The sequence below is a fragment of the Hypanus sabinus genome, chromosome 4 (genome assembly GCF_030144855.1).
Source record: "Hypanus sabinus isolate sHypSab1 chromosome 4, sHypSab1.hap1, whole genome shotgun sequence".
NCBI classification, from domain to species: domain Eukaryota; kingdom Metazoa; phylum Chordata; class Chondrichthyes; order Myliobatiformes; family Dasyatidae; genus Hypanus; species Hypanus sabinus.
In genome coordinates, this window is record NC_082709.1 from 34,032,157 (window position 1) to 34,049,051 (window position 16,895).

Here is a 16,895-nt window from a genome sequence, read left to right on the forward strand (position 1 = left end):
TTATCTCAGGCTGCATGAATAACCTACTTTTGCCATTTCTTGACCATTGCCAGAAGCCTCATCTTCCACAAATTCCAATTTATTCACATCAGTACTCTGCTCTTAATTTAAATTACCCACCAGTTAGGCAATGTATTAAAGTCTGTAATTGCATCTTAAAGTGTCCCCCCCCCCAAAAAAAATCAGTAGGAATCTCTCCATTTCTTGTCTACTGAACATAACCCATCCATTACTGATGGCATCATTTTGTCGAATCAAGACACTTGCTAGGGCACTGATCTGAAATCCTGAAATACGTTCGACCTGCCAAATCACTCAGATCCTTATTTTTCCTGCCACTGCTTACTTTTTACGTGCCATCTGTAAAGTGCCTGTGGAATGACTTACTTTGAGAGTAGTAGACAAACTCAAATGGTATCTGAATAGATTCTACTTCACTTAATATATTGCTCCTATTTTATATGTGGAGAGAGACAGCATCTGAAATAAACATTATAATTTTTGATAAAAAAATACAAGCTGTTTGTTCTTCTATCAAGCTTGTAGATTATTACACCTTGTTCCTAACCTCAATTTATAGTCTCTGTATTCAAGGGTGAAATATTTAAGGACTCACTATTGATAACAAATGCAAAGGCCAGTGGCAAGGAATTTATCATACAACTTATTTGTTTCAGCTTGTCAAAATATTCTAGATATATCTCATCCAAATCCCAGATCTCAGTTTAGACTACATACCAGACCCACCTCAACCAGCCTTGCAAGTACAGCTATGGATTCTTGCTCTCTGGGTACCTCTAGAACAAATATGACGGAAATCCTTGGGTTAACTACATGACATACAGATAATACATCATTGGACAGTGATAACATAATGCACACAATGTCAGTGGAAAACAAAACTGCCACAAATTGCACCCTACCATTATTACTTCTGAATTGAGAAAAAGAGAACTGTAGAACTGGACATTACAAATTTAACCCACTTTCTCAGATTTTATATTCTAATGAAACTAAATACTTCTGAAGTTTTAATAATATACAGATGACAAGCTACAGACATCACTACAGCAAGGTTACCATCCAAATTATAGATTATAAAATATGATGGAGCCACATAATGCAATTTTGAATAAGTTATTTTCATACAGAAACTTATTCATTTAGACCTGTGAATTCTCCAAGAAAGGCTTTGACATGAGGGATAATGTGGCTTGGAGATGCCACTACAATTAGTAATTTAAAATCATTAGAGGTTTTCTTTTAAAAACCAGAAAGCAGTCAAGATGTGCAAGTTCATTTCCACTTCATTAAATAACAAAAGCACAAAATAGATTCAGATTGATTGCTACAACTTCCTCAAAATTTATCAACTACAAAACTCCATCTGTTTATAAGCTAGTACCTAATGCAAAGATCTGTGTGCCTCAATTCCAGAAGAAATTCAACTTGTAATTAAGAAATTACTCAAATGGAGAAAAATAATTCTGCATTTTTATTTTGGTGATATTATAATTTGTCAAAATTCAGCAGCCACAAAATTCACCTTACTTCTTGGATGTAAGAAATAATTAACATTACTCAATTTTTCTAACTGCATTATCTACCCTGCACCATTGTTTTAGTATTTGCTTTAGCATCATGTAGCTCCAAGACATTTCAACTCATTATTCTTTGAAAAAAAATCGGATTGCATTCATCTCTGTTCAAAGGAGTGATGAGGATAGCTTACAGTAAAAATAAGGATTTGTCTTGAGCAAATTATATACTAGAAAGTACATTTCTTGTCTTATACTAGTTTAATAAATTAATTACTTGTAGAGACTGATTTTTTTTTTAAATAGACATTGAGGTGCATGTAACATATGCTTAAAACAGCCTCTTCTTCAGTACCACGAACAATGTTGATAATGTGGTTTTCTTGCAAAAGGTACATTTATTGGCTGTACCGAGCTATTAGCAGACATTACTCAAAGGAAAGTCTGGTTGACTCAGAACTTAGTCAAAAGATATGAGTAGTGTGTGTCCACTTCTTGATATACATTGATTGGTTCATTTCCTAATGTTTAGTATGGTCTCACCTTAACACTAGTCCAAACGGCTTTAGAAAACCATACAAAGGAAGAGCTGCATCTTTTACATTCACAAGCCTACAAGCTTAAAGCTGTAGTTAACCCTCTGGGAGACTGGGGCTCATTCTTCCTTGTTTTCCACTATTCATGCCTTTTAAATCCATCTAACCTTCCCATAACTGTTCATTTAGTGTAGGCAAAAGGGATTAATTTAGTTGTCCATTTGATTCCTAATTTAGGTGGTTTGCCACAATATTGTGTATCTTGAACTTGAACTGCCATTGAATTAAACCACATTTACCCCCTGGGCTTTTGTAGATACAACTTTATCCCAATTAATCTAACATCACAGATGCAAGGCAAATCAGTATAGATAGCATAAATGCAAGCAGACTTTCTCCAATAGGTTGGGTGGGACTACAACTAGAGGGTAAAAAGTGAGAAGTTTAAGGGAAACATGAGAGGGAACTTCTTCACTTAGAGTCATGAATGTGGAATAAGCTGTCAGCACATGATGAGCGTGGGATCAATTTTAAATAAAGTTTGGTATGTTCACGGATGGTACGGGTATGGAGGGCTATGGTCCCAGAGCAGATTGATAGGACTTAAGCCGTTTAAATGGATTCTGTATGGACTAGATAGGCTGAAAGGCCTGTTTCTGTGCTGCACATTTCTATGACTATCATTGCTCATCCAAAATTCAAGCTAAGATTTAAAATCAACTGTCATTTGAAGAGTTTCAATTGCTATGCGCTTTTATGTAAGTGGTTCCAAACATCCTTGCTGAAAAGCCTGGTTAATTTTTGAACTATACCCTTGCCCCACTTCGATAACTTCCTAACTAAAATGTCAGAAAAGATAAATCTAATTTCTTCACTCTAAATTTAACCAGGTGTGTATAGCCATCATTCAGTAAATTTATTTTTGGAAGGGTTGGTGAGAAGTATACACTGCATTCAGTGTAATGTGATAAGGCAGTGTTTTATACTGTCATCTTACAACATCCGCTTTTATTCCAGTTCTCTGGTAAGGCAGAGCAGGATTCCATTGTTTTTGATATCTACCCACTGCACTTTCCTGTACAGAGCACTACTTCCCCAAAACACCTCTGCATGAATATGGGTTTAACTTGCTGGTGTATTAAAACATAAATGGCAAATTGAGTCAAAGAGATTACAGCATTAATGTAAAGTTACTGCATATTAATGTGGTTTTTATCTCAGTATCATTGTAATACAGCTCTATCACTTTACTGTATAAGACTCAATGAAGATGAATTAGGCAATAAGGGACTATCTTCATGGCAGCTACTGTTCTACAATCAAATATCACACTCAGCTCCAAGCATGTGCATAATGATCAGGATGAAAGATAATTTTTCCCTCAGTTACATTTTACAAAAAGCACTTACTGATTTAAGCAGACACTGACAATGCAAATGAGCAGTCTCCATCTAGGTTAGAAACAGCATTATCAAGTCTCTTGATGTCAGAAGTGTGCCACTTTAAGCCAGTGAAGCAAAATTTTATTTTATTTGCATTAACTTCAATTTTACAATATTTCCTTGAAGCCAATCAACACTGTCTTGTTGTCAAGCGCTGTCACTTTCATCTTCTCTCTGGAAATAAGATCTTTTGTCCATTTTCAGATGAAAACCTGGAGATGAGCATTCCTGAGCATAACTGCATCAGGGCATCAATGAAAAGGTCACCCCTGAATATCAACTACAGGAAAGCAGCTTAGAAATACTTTCGATCACATTGTCGATGATAGTAGATGGAGGAATAAAATGAGTAATTTGGACTAGCCTTTATTTTCTTGGACATATCAAAACATAATTTTTAAACTTTTGTCACATGAAAATCAGAATCACAGTCAACTTGCAACAGTCTGGCAATTGGTGCATTTAGTTCTGTTCAAATGTTTATATTTCCTTGGGTCACTGAGACCAAAGAGCAACACCACAATTAATAAATATGAGAAAATTAATTTTCTCAGTTAGCTAGTATATAGAAATATAACCTATTCACTATTAGATAGAATCTCAGTTGTTATCAAAATTACATTTTTCTAATCACAGCAAATCAGCTGGCAGGTAAACACTGAAAATTTAACAGAGCAAACATACAAAAAGCACAGTTTTAACATTTAACTGCCTTTAAGTAAAATTTAATCTTGTGTATGCTTCTTGAAGAAAATAAAAATTGAATTGAATTGCATGATCTTTATTGTCATTATACACAGGTGCAATGAAACTCTGGCTTCCTCTCAAGCATTCAAACAAAGCGGTAGATAAAAATAAGACAGTAATAGAAAAACAGTATTAAATAGATAAGTAGCAGAAATTAAGTTTCAGCAGCACCAGAATATCACAGTAATGCACAAAGAGCCGTTAGTGCAAGTATTTGAGTCCTTGTGTGTACATGTGTGTGCTGACAGTTTCAGTCATTGTTCTGTGGGAGTGGTGTGATGGAGGCCACAGCTCTGGGGTAGAAGTTGTTCCTCAGTCTATTTGTTTTGGCTTTTAGCATCCTGAACCTTTTGCTGGACAGCAGCGGGTCAAACAGGGAGTGGCCGGGGTAAATGGTGTCTCTGGTTATGCTGATTGCTTTCCTCTTGAGTCTGCTGGAATAGATGGTGTCCAGTCTAATCCATATTTTTGAAGGATTTATAATCCATATACACAAAATTTATATTTTGGGGCTACAAATTGACAAGGCATCTAGTTTACTGTACTTCACTGTATCTTTTGATGTACCTCACTGTATGTTTCGATCTACACGTGATAAATAAATTTGGATCTTTAGAGTGCTATACATAGAAATTCAATTCATGCAATGGAATACAAAATGCTCCAGCAACTTTACAGCAAGAATATGTCATAAATTTCTCAAATCACCAATAGAAAAAAAAACAATATCATGAAGGAACCCACCCACCCTACTTATGGACTGTTTGTACCAGCTCCATCAGGGAGGAGGTTACGTAGGCATTCTCTCTAGGGCTACCAGACTCTAAAACAATTGTCTTCCCCCCCACGCCCCGACAGTAATGCTGATCAACCCGAACCCACTCCCCACCACTATTTTATCATTTCCTGTTAGATTCACCTGATCTACAGATATTCCTGTGCCTAGCGTCCACTTGATGGACGCTATGTATATAATCAATGTATACAAGCTACCTTATGTGTTTATTGCATTTTTTAAAATTGTGTTTTTTTTATCTTATTATGTTTCTTCTTGTGCTGCATTGGGTTCACAGTAATATTTTGCTCTCCTTTACACTTGTCCATTGGAAATGACATTAAGCAATCTTGAACTTGTAAGGCTAATTTGGAAAATGTTTCAGAAGGTACACTGTATGGTGCTGCAGTTACAGCAGTAACTTAAGCACTTAACTACTCCATGTGCACATCCAAAATGATGTTGTCAGTTCCATATTACAAGGGTGGATATTATGATTCACTATTGTTGAAATCACAAAACCCTGTGGATTGGTCAGAAAACAACATCCACTTCTCTTTAGTTTCTATGACAATGCAAATTAAACATCAGGCATCGTTCACAAGTTCTTGAAAGTTCATACTTACACTGTTGTTGCGAGTATCAACAACTGGAAACTTTTTGACGATGTATTTGACAGCAGATTCCAAGTTTTTGTCAATTAAATATGATGGCTTTGCCTTTGGATCCCCACAAGCCTGCAATAAACAAATGATATTAGGATCATAGAATATCATATACGAATAGTTACAATTAAACTATTCAGTGAAATTAAGAAATTTCAATACATCTTAGTGAAGAGGTGATAGAATGAGGCAAGTGCAAGTGATCACCACAACTGAAGAATGCAATGGGTGATAGAGAATAAGAAATGTGCTACAAAATATTATAGAAAGCAGCTGTATAGCACTGAGTGAAATGGTTCACTCCCAAAAGAGGAGCATTTTGTTTTAAATCTAGTGATATAGGAATAAAAACAAGTTATTCAAAACTAACAGACTGCATATTTCCAACTTTATAAATAGCAATGGTGATGCTGTTATGCTTATCAATAATAAGTCACACTATTAAGTCAAACCTAACCACTTAATGGGGAAAACATCTGAACACTGCAAGATTCCGCATTTGCTCTATAATTAGTCAAGGAAAATTTAATCAAGATCAGCAAAGAATTTAGATGGTTTATTATCTGAGCCTTACGCTGTGACTATAATTATATGAATGGTTCTAGTCGTTGATTTCTCAAGCTCATCCATTGGCCTATAAATTGTGGAGAGAAAAGACATGGGTGATGAGATTGGTCTGATAGCAGAGGGAAGGTGAAAAGCTTTGCAAACCTTCCAAACTTGTCCTTGCTGTGGAAGCATTGTAACAGAAAAAGAGAACACATGTAAAATACAAGTTTCCAACATGTGACATGCCTCTACACAAAGTAAGGAATAATACTTTAAATGCCTACATGAAAGGAAAAATGCATATAATTCAAGACAAAGTATTAGCTAAAGATCAGATTATTTTCTGACAACATGAAATCAAGGAAAAACTCAAAGTACTCATGCTTCCATTTCAACTGAAGAAAGTCAAATTTATACTAACACCATACATTAATAATATTACTGGTAAGGTTGAACCCACAGTTCCAGACATCACATGCAAAACCACTTCAAAGAAGGCATGCAGGACAGCTGAGAAATTAGGCAAAATTTGTTTAGAGTTAAAGACAATGTACATGCAATTAAAGACAATTTAGTCAAAAGAATTTAAAGAAAATGTTAAAATAATTTTCAATCGAGATGTTAAACATTATTTAGTATAGATTTACACTAAAACAATGAACACAGACCCTGCCCAAAGCCGAGTTTTCAAAGCAATTTTACCACTACAATTTTAGCATGTGCATTTCACTTAAAATTAAGTCAAAACAACTTAGAATGGCATTTGGTTTCAAGCATTTAAATTGGGTTACTGGCATATTTACTATATCAACAAAATGTTGATCTAATTTTTCTTTTATACTTGATTTAAGTGGGACACAAAACAGCACTGCTAAAGGATTGTGTACAAAAAAAATTGCAACAAGAGAGTAAAATTGCTTTCATCTGTGTCCGTTTTCAGTACCCTGCATCCACAAAGAATCAGAAACTGGCATTTTTTCTTTCAGTTATATCAGACACTGCACTACAATGCAGAAATGCTGAACTGCAACTATGGTTGGGCCAGGGGTAAGAGTGAAAGAGGGGTGGTGTTTTATATTAAAGGGCTTCCAGACTGTACCAAGGGCAGCAGTATCTTTATCATCCGCTTAACTAAAAGGTGAAAGAAATAAACTGATGTTTTAAATTTGAATACAAATTTGGTGAATAGAAACCAAAATTGCGGCTGCCTACTTTAATTGATAATCCTTTCCCTAATTTAAACCTTAAACTTAAACAACAAAAAAAATTGGCATTTTACAAAGCTGAATGGCATACAGGTAGATATGATAAAGTACTTCTAATCTGATTGAGTTGCAAGTAAGACGACCGAATCACTAGTTTCCAGTGGATCAGTCATCACCACCTAGCAAATTCATTGCCATGTTACCCAGAACCAAATGAAAATGAGCCCCAATAATGCTTGAACAATTTACATATTGTCTATAGTAGTCAGGACAGACTGACAATTAAAGTTACTGTGCAGGAAAAGTATATAAAATAGCAAATTAACATAACACTAAATATATAAGTTTAAACTTGGTGGATATAAATTGCAAATTTCTGACCTCACTTTTACAGTACAGCATATTAAATGAATATGTAAGTGTTTGAAAAAGTTGTCCATGAAAAAAAAACACAACAGATGTCAAGTCAGTAATGGCTATAGGGATTGTTAATATAATCCAAATGGCACAACTTTCTGAATGCTGGGGTTGTACAATGAACAGCCAACATACCTACTACACTCATCTGCTGACTCACTGTATAAAAATTTACACACTCGTGAGGTCAATTTTCAGGGAATTCAACAAGCACCATTTGTCCCTGCTGAGCTCAGGCCCTGTGCTGTTCAGTGAATTCTGCTTACTATGAATGAATTTATTGGGCTGGCATATAGTAAAATATCATTAGTCAGTGTGCAGGCTAGGTGTGCGAATGGAGATATGGCTAGGGAGGGTAACACTGGAATCAGGAACATGAGCTGGGTCTGCAGTCCATGCTGCAAGAATAGGTGGTTATACTGAGAACCCTCCAGATTATGCTTCAATGATAACCACTCAGTACCAGCTGCTGTGAGTACTGAGAAAACTCCAAAGCCAGTCAAGGCTGTAATAGACCAAATGCAAGCCATGCTTGCTTTGACAAGTTGAAGCATAGAAGACAAAACTTACATAGAAATTGTTACATCCATGAAGGGGTTGACCATAGCATGTCATTGCAACCTTAGTATCAGCAACAGAGGCTTCAGAGTTATGTGTTTCCTGCTGTGTCATCCACAGCAAGTCTGTGTCCCTACCCCTCATGGATGAGGGGAATGTAATCGGAGTTATGTCCATTGCATGGTATTTTAAATTACTTAACAGATCAAAGAGTGATCATGTGAAAATAAACCAGATATTTCAGTTATTTTATTAAAAATTCTCAGATTTGAAATTTATAGGAACGGTGAAAGTTCAGGCTATTTAAAACAAACCAGCAAAAGTAAGCCAAATGCTCAAATTGTACTTAAAATTTACACATTATTCATAACGTGTGAATAGCACCGCCTAATGACAAACAAATTAAAACGTTCAGAAATTTGCTTGACACAAGTCTAAATCAGATACTTCGAGACCACCTGACTGAAAACAAGTTTTAAAGTCTGAAAATCTATCCATAATTAGTAAATTAGTGTTCAAGGATTATTGCTTTTAAAAATTCAATAAATAGCATATTTGCTCTCCCCCATACACAAAAGCATAGTAAAGTAACACATTAGATGAATATATAATCTTCAGGATTTACCACTTTAACTCTATTATTCAAAATACTTATAAGCAGTTACTAAGTCATAAAGTCACTTTAAACTGTTACATTGATTCAAGGTAGTCAATATATGTGGCTCAATACATGCATTCAAGGAGAATTTTAACATCCATCTCATTTAATCTAATAAAATCATTATCCACAAAAGGCTTGAACTATACCCAATTACAAGCCCAAAGCTTCTTGGGGGTTAAAAAAAAAGTATTTTTGATTCAAATATTCTTAAACAATTCTATACAACAACTAGAAAAATCAAATAAACCCTGGCAGTTGATATATTAACTTCAGCTGTAAATTAAGGCTTTACTATTTTGATCTTTGCATAAATTAAGACTTCTTTCTAGCATCTGTAACAATTATATTTCTATGGGGTTCAAAATAGCAAATGTTAAACATCTAACAACATTTAATTGCAAAAGGACAAAACATAGGTAGGGAACGGCATTTATAACTTTAAGAAGATAAAAGTACTGGTTTTAAGAGTCCACTATTGTGTTCAATTACAACAGCTTTTTTAAATTCTAAAAATGCACCATTAACATTTGATGCTACTACTACAGTTAACATTCGAGATTAGACACTAATTTGGAGTCTATTGCTTAATAAGGCATGTTCTTTAACTTCTACACAAACATGTGTGAACCATTCAGCATTAAGACAGCTGAATTCCAGTGATGTCCTTTGTTGCTTAATACTATAAAGAAAAATTAAACTGTGCCAGTCTCTTTCCTCAAAATATCTTAAGTATCATAATAGTACAGATTTCATCTCAACGATGGAAATATTTTTGCTGAAACTCATGAATGTCTTTGTAAAATGAGAATTCTCCAGTATTATTGACATTTTAATTACACTTTATTCTGAGTCACTTCTTTATAATGTCCTACTCAAAAATAACTCATGTCCAAAAAGGAAAACTGCACAGAACCTGGAACAAGTTAGCTTTCGATTTGGCTTATCTCACAACCAAAGGACACTCCTTTAAACAATTTAGCAGGGCAAATAATAATTAGAAAAGGAAGCACTCCCTGAAATTCTCTTCCTGTTACACAAGGAAAAATGATCTTTTGGGAAAGCTCCAACTATAATTAGCATTCATGATTAAGGGCAACCTTTCAAACAAAAAACTGCTTAGGTTGTGCGTTGCATGCAAGATCGCATTATTCAATTATATAGTGCCAAATCACACCTCACCATACATATATTGTGGGTACTGAACCAAATGGAAAATAGCAACCAAAATCCATACAGTGGATCAGGTATGATAAGTTCGAAGAATGACAGCCTTCGAACAGACATCCCTCTCGAAGTCTGGGTTAGCAATGCACAGCAATGTCAGGAGCAAATTAAAGGACACTGATGTCAATATCCTGATAAAAGCTATATTTGGTTACGTATCCATTTCCTTGTGGAAATCATTCAATGAAATCACATGGCGTAGAAAATCCAAGATTGTATGTCGACTGGAAGGGTCTTTTCTCCTTCATTCCATGTGATACTTTGCAAGATGGTACAGGAGTATGGCTTGTTGCAAATTAACTCCTGTAGATCCATTCATTACTATTATAATCATTCTGTTATAGCTCTGCCTTCAGTACTATAATTCTAAGCAAACGTCACTAAACTTTGGGTCCTGCAAGTCAGCATCTCCCCTTTGCCAATGAATTTTTGATTTCCTGTCAAAAAGACCACAAATTAGTAAAAATAGGCAACAACATGACTACTAATTATTCCAAACACTGGTGCTCCACAAAGTTGTATCCTCAGATCGCTACTCTACTCCCTGTACAATCATGACTGTATGACCTGATTCTATTCTAACTGTATCTATAGCTTTGTACAGCAGCAGCTCTGCATATGAATACAAGAAACTGCAGAGTTGTGAATACATCTCAGTCTATCACAGAAACCAGCGTCCCCTCTATGGACTCTCTCCCTCTCTGTACTTCAACCTGCATCAGTAAATCAGCCATCATCCCACTCACCCCAGACATTCTTTTGTTTCTTCTGCCCAATGAAAGAAAAGACAAAGTATGTGCCGCCAAACTCAAGGATAGCTTCTACCCCATTTTTATTTGACCTCTGCAATTGGATCCTTGATATTTTTCACTGGGAGACCACCAGTGCGGATTGGAAATAACATCTCCTAGTTGACAATTAACACAGGCACACATCAAGGACGCATGCTTAGCGCACTGTTCTCTCTCTCTACATCCACAACTGTGTGGCTTGGCATACTTAAACGCCATCTAGAATTTTACCGATGACACAACGTTGTTAGCAGAATCTCAGATGACGAAGTGGACAAGAGTGAAAAAGATCAACCAGCTGAGTAGTGTCAGAAATCAAAGGCATACACACCAGTCCTTATCAAGGGATCAGCTGTAGGAAGGGTGAACAGTTTCAAGTTCCTGGGTGTCAATATCTCTGAAGATCTATCCTGGGCCCAACAAAATGATCCAATTACAAAGAAGGCTCGACAGTGACTATATTTTATCATATGTTTGAGGAGACCCAAAGAGTTACAAATTTCTACAGATGTACCATGGAGAGCATTTCCATCATACGAGGAGCGACTGACAGTATCCAAAAAAGCTGCAGAAAATTGCAGATTCAATCAGCTCCATCATGGACACTAGCCTCCACTGCATCAAGAATATCTTCAAAATGCAATGCCTCATAAAGGCAACATCCATCATTATGGACCACATCACTCAGGCCATGCCCTCTTTCATTGCTACCATCAAGGTGGTGGCACAGGAGCATGAAGACATACACTCAATATCTTAGGAATAGCTTCTTTCTCACCACCATCAGATTTCCGAATTGACAATGAACTTTTTTTTGCTATTTGCACTATTTATTTAAATTTTTTAAAATATATTTATTATGATTTATAGTTGTATTATGTTTTGCAATGTAGCGCTGCTGCAGAACAAATTTCATGACATATGTCAATGATATTAAACCTGATTCTGATTATTAAACACTTCCTCCAGAAAATTAAGTTGGACTCTTGACCTCAAAACTACCTCATTATGACCTTCCACCTTGTTTACCTGCATTATTCGTACTCTGTAGCTGCTACACTTTATTCTGCATTGTTATTGCTTTATTCTGTTCTACCTCAATGCACTGTGTAATGATCTGAATGAACAGTATGCAAGGCAAATTTGCACTGTATCTCAGTACGAGAGAATAATAAACCAAGACTATTCCCCAGCCCTGCCTACACCATCATCACTTCCTGATTTACATGTAATCGTGCCAAAGATATGGAATGATACAGCCATACATTGACGTATTTAGCAAACTAGACATATTTCACCTTCTCTTTACTGCTACTGACACTCAGCGCCCGAGTGGTCACATTGCTCCTTGTTGACTGATGCTTCTAGGCTGATGAAACAAAAACAAATTTGCCTTTGTTTCAAGGGATTTATATATATATCAGTGTTTCAAGATGTACTAATAAATATTTCCACTGTAATGGTGTACAGCAATAAGCAGAGAGCAGGGAAACACCCGGAGATAGCAAAATGAGAAGAAAGTGTAGGAGGACAATTGCTAGAGAATGCCTCAAACATAGATCACACTCATTCAGGAATAACTCTGCTACTCAAACTCAAAGAACAATGTGAAAGACAGTGCATTTAGAAATTCTCACTGTTAGCTTACATCAGCATCAAGTAAAAATGCAAACTCAAGTAGTCAGGAGTGACAGTAGTAACTATATCTGTCAGTTTCTGATCACCATACCAGAGCTATTCACAACACAGTTTTTTGTCCACCTCATAGTGTTCTCTAATTAAAGTGTTGACGATATTCCATTCGCACTTCCCAGAAAGCACCAGGCTGAGCAAACACACAGCTTCCCAATGATTACAGCATTGCCCGCAGTGCAGAAAGCCAATATCCAGGCTCTGATTTTAACTCAGAAATACTAGATTACAAGAAGCTAATTCCATTCCCTGAAAATCCACCAGTTCATTATCAAAGACAAGGGACATTGTCTGCAATCCAGGCCAGAGTTAATATGCATTTATTTTGAATAAAGCATTTCAAAATATCAAAGAACAGCTATCAATGATAAGGGCTAATTTCTTACATGAGTAATGAGCAATCCACAAATGCACAACATACCTAACATAGTTATGCTACTATACTAAATTCAATTAAAGATAGGATTAGATTCAAATTGAGTTTATTGTCATTTAGAAACCACAAATGCAATGCAGTTAAAAAATGAGACGACATTCCCTCAGAATGATAACTCAAAAGTACATGACAAAACAGACTACACCAGAAAATCCACATAATGTTTGGCAATCCCCAATCCAGAGTCCGGAGAGACTGCTGCGTATTAATATCGCGCTACCGTCTAGCGTGTTCCCCGGAAAGGAGCTCCAAATCCACCAGACAAAAACAAGACCAAAAACTAAAGCTACAAGACCTGCACAAAACCACATAATTACAACATATAGCTACAACAGTGCAAACAATAGCATAATTGATATAAAACAGACCATGAGCACAGTAAAAATAGTCCAAGATGTTAAAGGACTGTAAGTTCAAAAGAAATCATCACAGTTTCCACAAGTCCCCAGGGTCCCGAAAGACTCGCCATCCCATGCCGGCGGCAGAAGGGAGTACCCCCGCTATGGACTTCCAAGGCGCCACCCGACTTAGCCTCACAGACACAGCACACAATGGAAGCTCCGTCGAAACTAGCCTCGCATACGCAACACACACCGAAAGTGACCCGAGTCCGTCGAAAGGACTCAGAGTCCGTCGAACCTCCGAGTCGACGACCATCCCCTACGACACAGCTTCTCCGAGCACCATCCTCTGCCAAGCGTATTAAGTCGACCCCGCCAATGGCCATCAGCAACGCGACCCCGAGGACCTCACAGCAGCAGCAGCAACGAAGAAGGTCTTCCTGGAATTTCCCGATGTTTCTCCGTGCTTCCACATCCGTTTTCAATCGATTATGATTGCGCACGCCACCCCACTTCACAAATAACAGCTAATCAGTTCCGGAGTGGCCATTGCAAGCTGTGTCACGCCGCTATCTTGGATCTTGAAAATTCAGCTTAAATATTTCCTCTGCAGGACTGTTTTGAATGAACATTGTAATGCTCAAAACCATGTAAAAGATTTGTGCCAATCTTCTAAACAACTTCAACATTTGGTGACCACTTTGGTAAATAACTGATCAAGAGGGATTAACCCAGACAATGGTTTTGTGACCCAGCTGAGATACCAGCAATTGCTCCAACCTCAATTCAACATTCATCCTTCTTTTTGTTGTTGCCCATATGGCTTATACAACAATAAAAAATAAAAGCCAAGAGAAACCTAACACTTTAATGCAGCTTCATGAATCAAAACAGACCATAGAGAAGGCAACACCAGTGAATCTGTAGATGCTGGAAATAAATAAAAACACAAAATGCTGGCAGAACTCAGCAGGCCAGACAGCATCTATGGGAGGAGGTAGAGATGACGTTTCAGGCTGAAACCCTTCATCAGGAGTGAAGTAACATGGGATGGTCGAGGGGGGATAAGAAGTGGGGGGAGGGATGAAGTAGAGAGCGGGGAAGTGATAGGCTGAAGGGAAATAGCCTAGGGGGAAGGTGGAGAATTATGGGAAATAAAAGAGAAAGAAAGGTAGGGCTGGGGGGAGATTATAGCGAGGGGGAAAATGAGAGAGAAAGAGAACCAGACTAAAATTATTGATAGGGATGGGGTAAGGGTGGGGGGCAGGGGTATCAATGGAGGTCTGTGAGTTGAATGTTCATGCCGGCAGGTAGGAGGCTACCTAGGCGGGAGATAAGGTGTTGCTTCAGCAACCTGCGTGTGGCCTCATCTTGACGGTAGAGGAGGCCATGGACAGACATATCGGAGTGGGAGTGGTCTGTGGAATTGAAGTGTGTGGCTACAGGGAGATCCCGCCACTGCTGGAGGACTGAGCGCCGGTGGTCGGTGAAACAGTCTCCCAGTCTGCGGCGGGTCACCCCAGTGTATAAATGGCCACATCTGGAGCACCAGATACAGTATCTCAATCCAGTTGACTCGAAGGTGAAGTGGTGCCTCACCTGAAAGGACTGTCTGGGACCTAGGATGGTGGTGAGGGAAGAAGTGTGGGGGCAGGTGTAGCACTTCTTCCGTTTGCAGGGATGTGCCTGGAGGGAGGTCGGTGGGGAGGGATGAGAGGGGAATGAATGACAAGGGAGTTGTGTAGGGAGCAATCCCTGCGGAAAGCCAAGAGTGGGGGGGAGGGGAAGATGTGTCTGGTGGTGGAATCCCGTAGGTGGTGGCGGAAGTTACAGAGGATTATACATTGGATCTGTAGGCTGGTAGGGTGATAGGTGAGGACCAGGAGGACTCTATCCCTGGTGGGCTGGCAGGGTAGATAGAGAAGTATCAGCTTTGTAATGAAAACCCAATGCCTCAAGTGCACAATTAGAAGATACAAGTCAGACAACAGTATTATGGGCCAGAAGACTATATATTAAATGGAAAACTAATACAATACATGGTAGAAAATGTATGGTGGCTTCGGTGGACAATCTTCAACAGTCCTGGAATTGAACAGACCAGCAACAGGCCATTCTACTTTGCACAGGCAAGAGCAGTCTACGGTAGCAAATTGAACAGCGACAGACAAAATACCAACGGAGAGCCAATGGTCAAATCATGAATTATTTCACCGGATAGCACGTTTGTGTTCCAGAGACAACTTACTTCACTTCAGAGATTCTCATGCTCAGTTGGGAAAACATACTGCTGATTGGCCGAGATACACTGCAGCATGGCAGCAGTTTAAACATGATATTCTAGATCCTGGGCAGCTTATGCTGGTACAGCAATACTAGGTATCAACAGCTTATGTTGATTATGGTGGAATGATAAACAGTCAATTATAGACCACTGGGGAACAAGCTCCAAGGGTGGTACACTGAAAAATGTTCCATGTTCATGATGCACAGAGTGTATTTGAATATGTATTTGTGGACTTTGATCGTGTGCAAAGTCATTACAAATAGGCTTACTTAAGGTTCTTGAGCCTTTCTTCCATTCATCATCATCTTGACGGCACATGCTAATTCTGGACAAAGGATCCCGCTTCTCCACCTCCTCTTGCAACAAAGCACTGGAAATCTTTGGAATCAAATCTCCAACACATCATGTCATTCTTTAAAGTGACGCTAGATCAAATAAGCTTCAAAGGATCTAACAATATCTACAACACTCACAATGTTGCTGCCCTTTAATCAATCAACACTGATTTGGGTAAGCTAACTTCATAATATTGGCTCTCAAGTTTAGCATCATTACACCAGCAATTGTTAAAATTAGCAGGAACATAAATCATAAGCCACTTTAATGTTTAAAGAAGAAGAGGAAAAACAAAATCAGCATTTATCAAATTGCTTGATTGCCAGAAAAACAAGATATGAAGAATAAGTAACCCAAAACTAGAAAACAATACCCACAAAAGAATGCCGCACACAGAAGCTCTTGGAAAAATCCACATAAATATATCATGTGAAACCTACAGTACATGCAAATCAAACAAAACGGTTCAGCACAGTGCACGAGATGCTTGGAAAAAAAGTGTGCGGTCAGGAAGACACAATTGTAGAATGCACACCACTGAGGATGATCTTATGGCACATGTGAAAAATGACAATCAAGCACTGTTTGTGAAAGAGACAGGATATACTAAAATAACAATTTGAAGATAAAAGTCAGACAGCAGCATTACGAGCCCAAGGGCATGGGATTGCATTAGAGATGACCAGCCAGAACAG

General features: G+C 37.8%; 1 protein-coding gene across 2 annotated transcripts in view; it reads right to left on the reverse strand.

Annotated features, from left to right (window-relative positions):
• Window positions 1–16,895, reverse strand: part of nckap1 (NCK-associated protein 1) — a 161,459-nt gene that overhangs the window by 137,895 nt on the left and 6,669 nt on the right. For both annotated transcript variants that reach the window (XM_059966809.1, XM_059966808.1), the window contains exon 2: window positions 5,665–5,775. In XM_059966809.1, coding sequence (XP_059822792.1) covers window positions 5,665–5,775 — 111 coding nt within the window. The remainder of the gene's footprint in view (window positions 1–5,664; window positions 5,776–16,895) is intronic.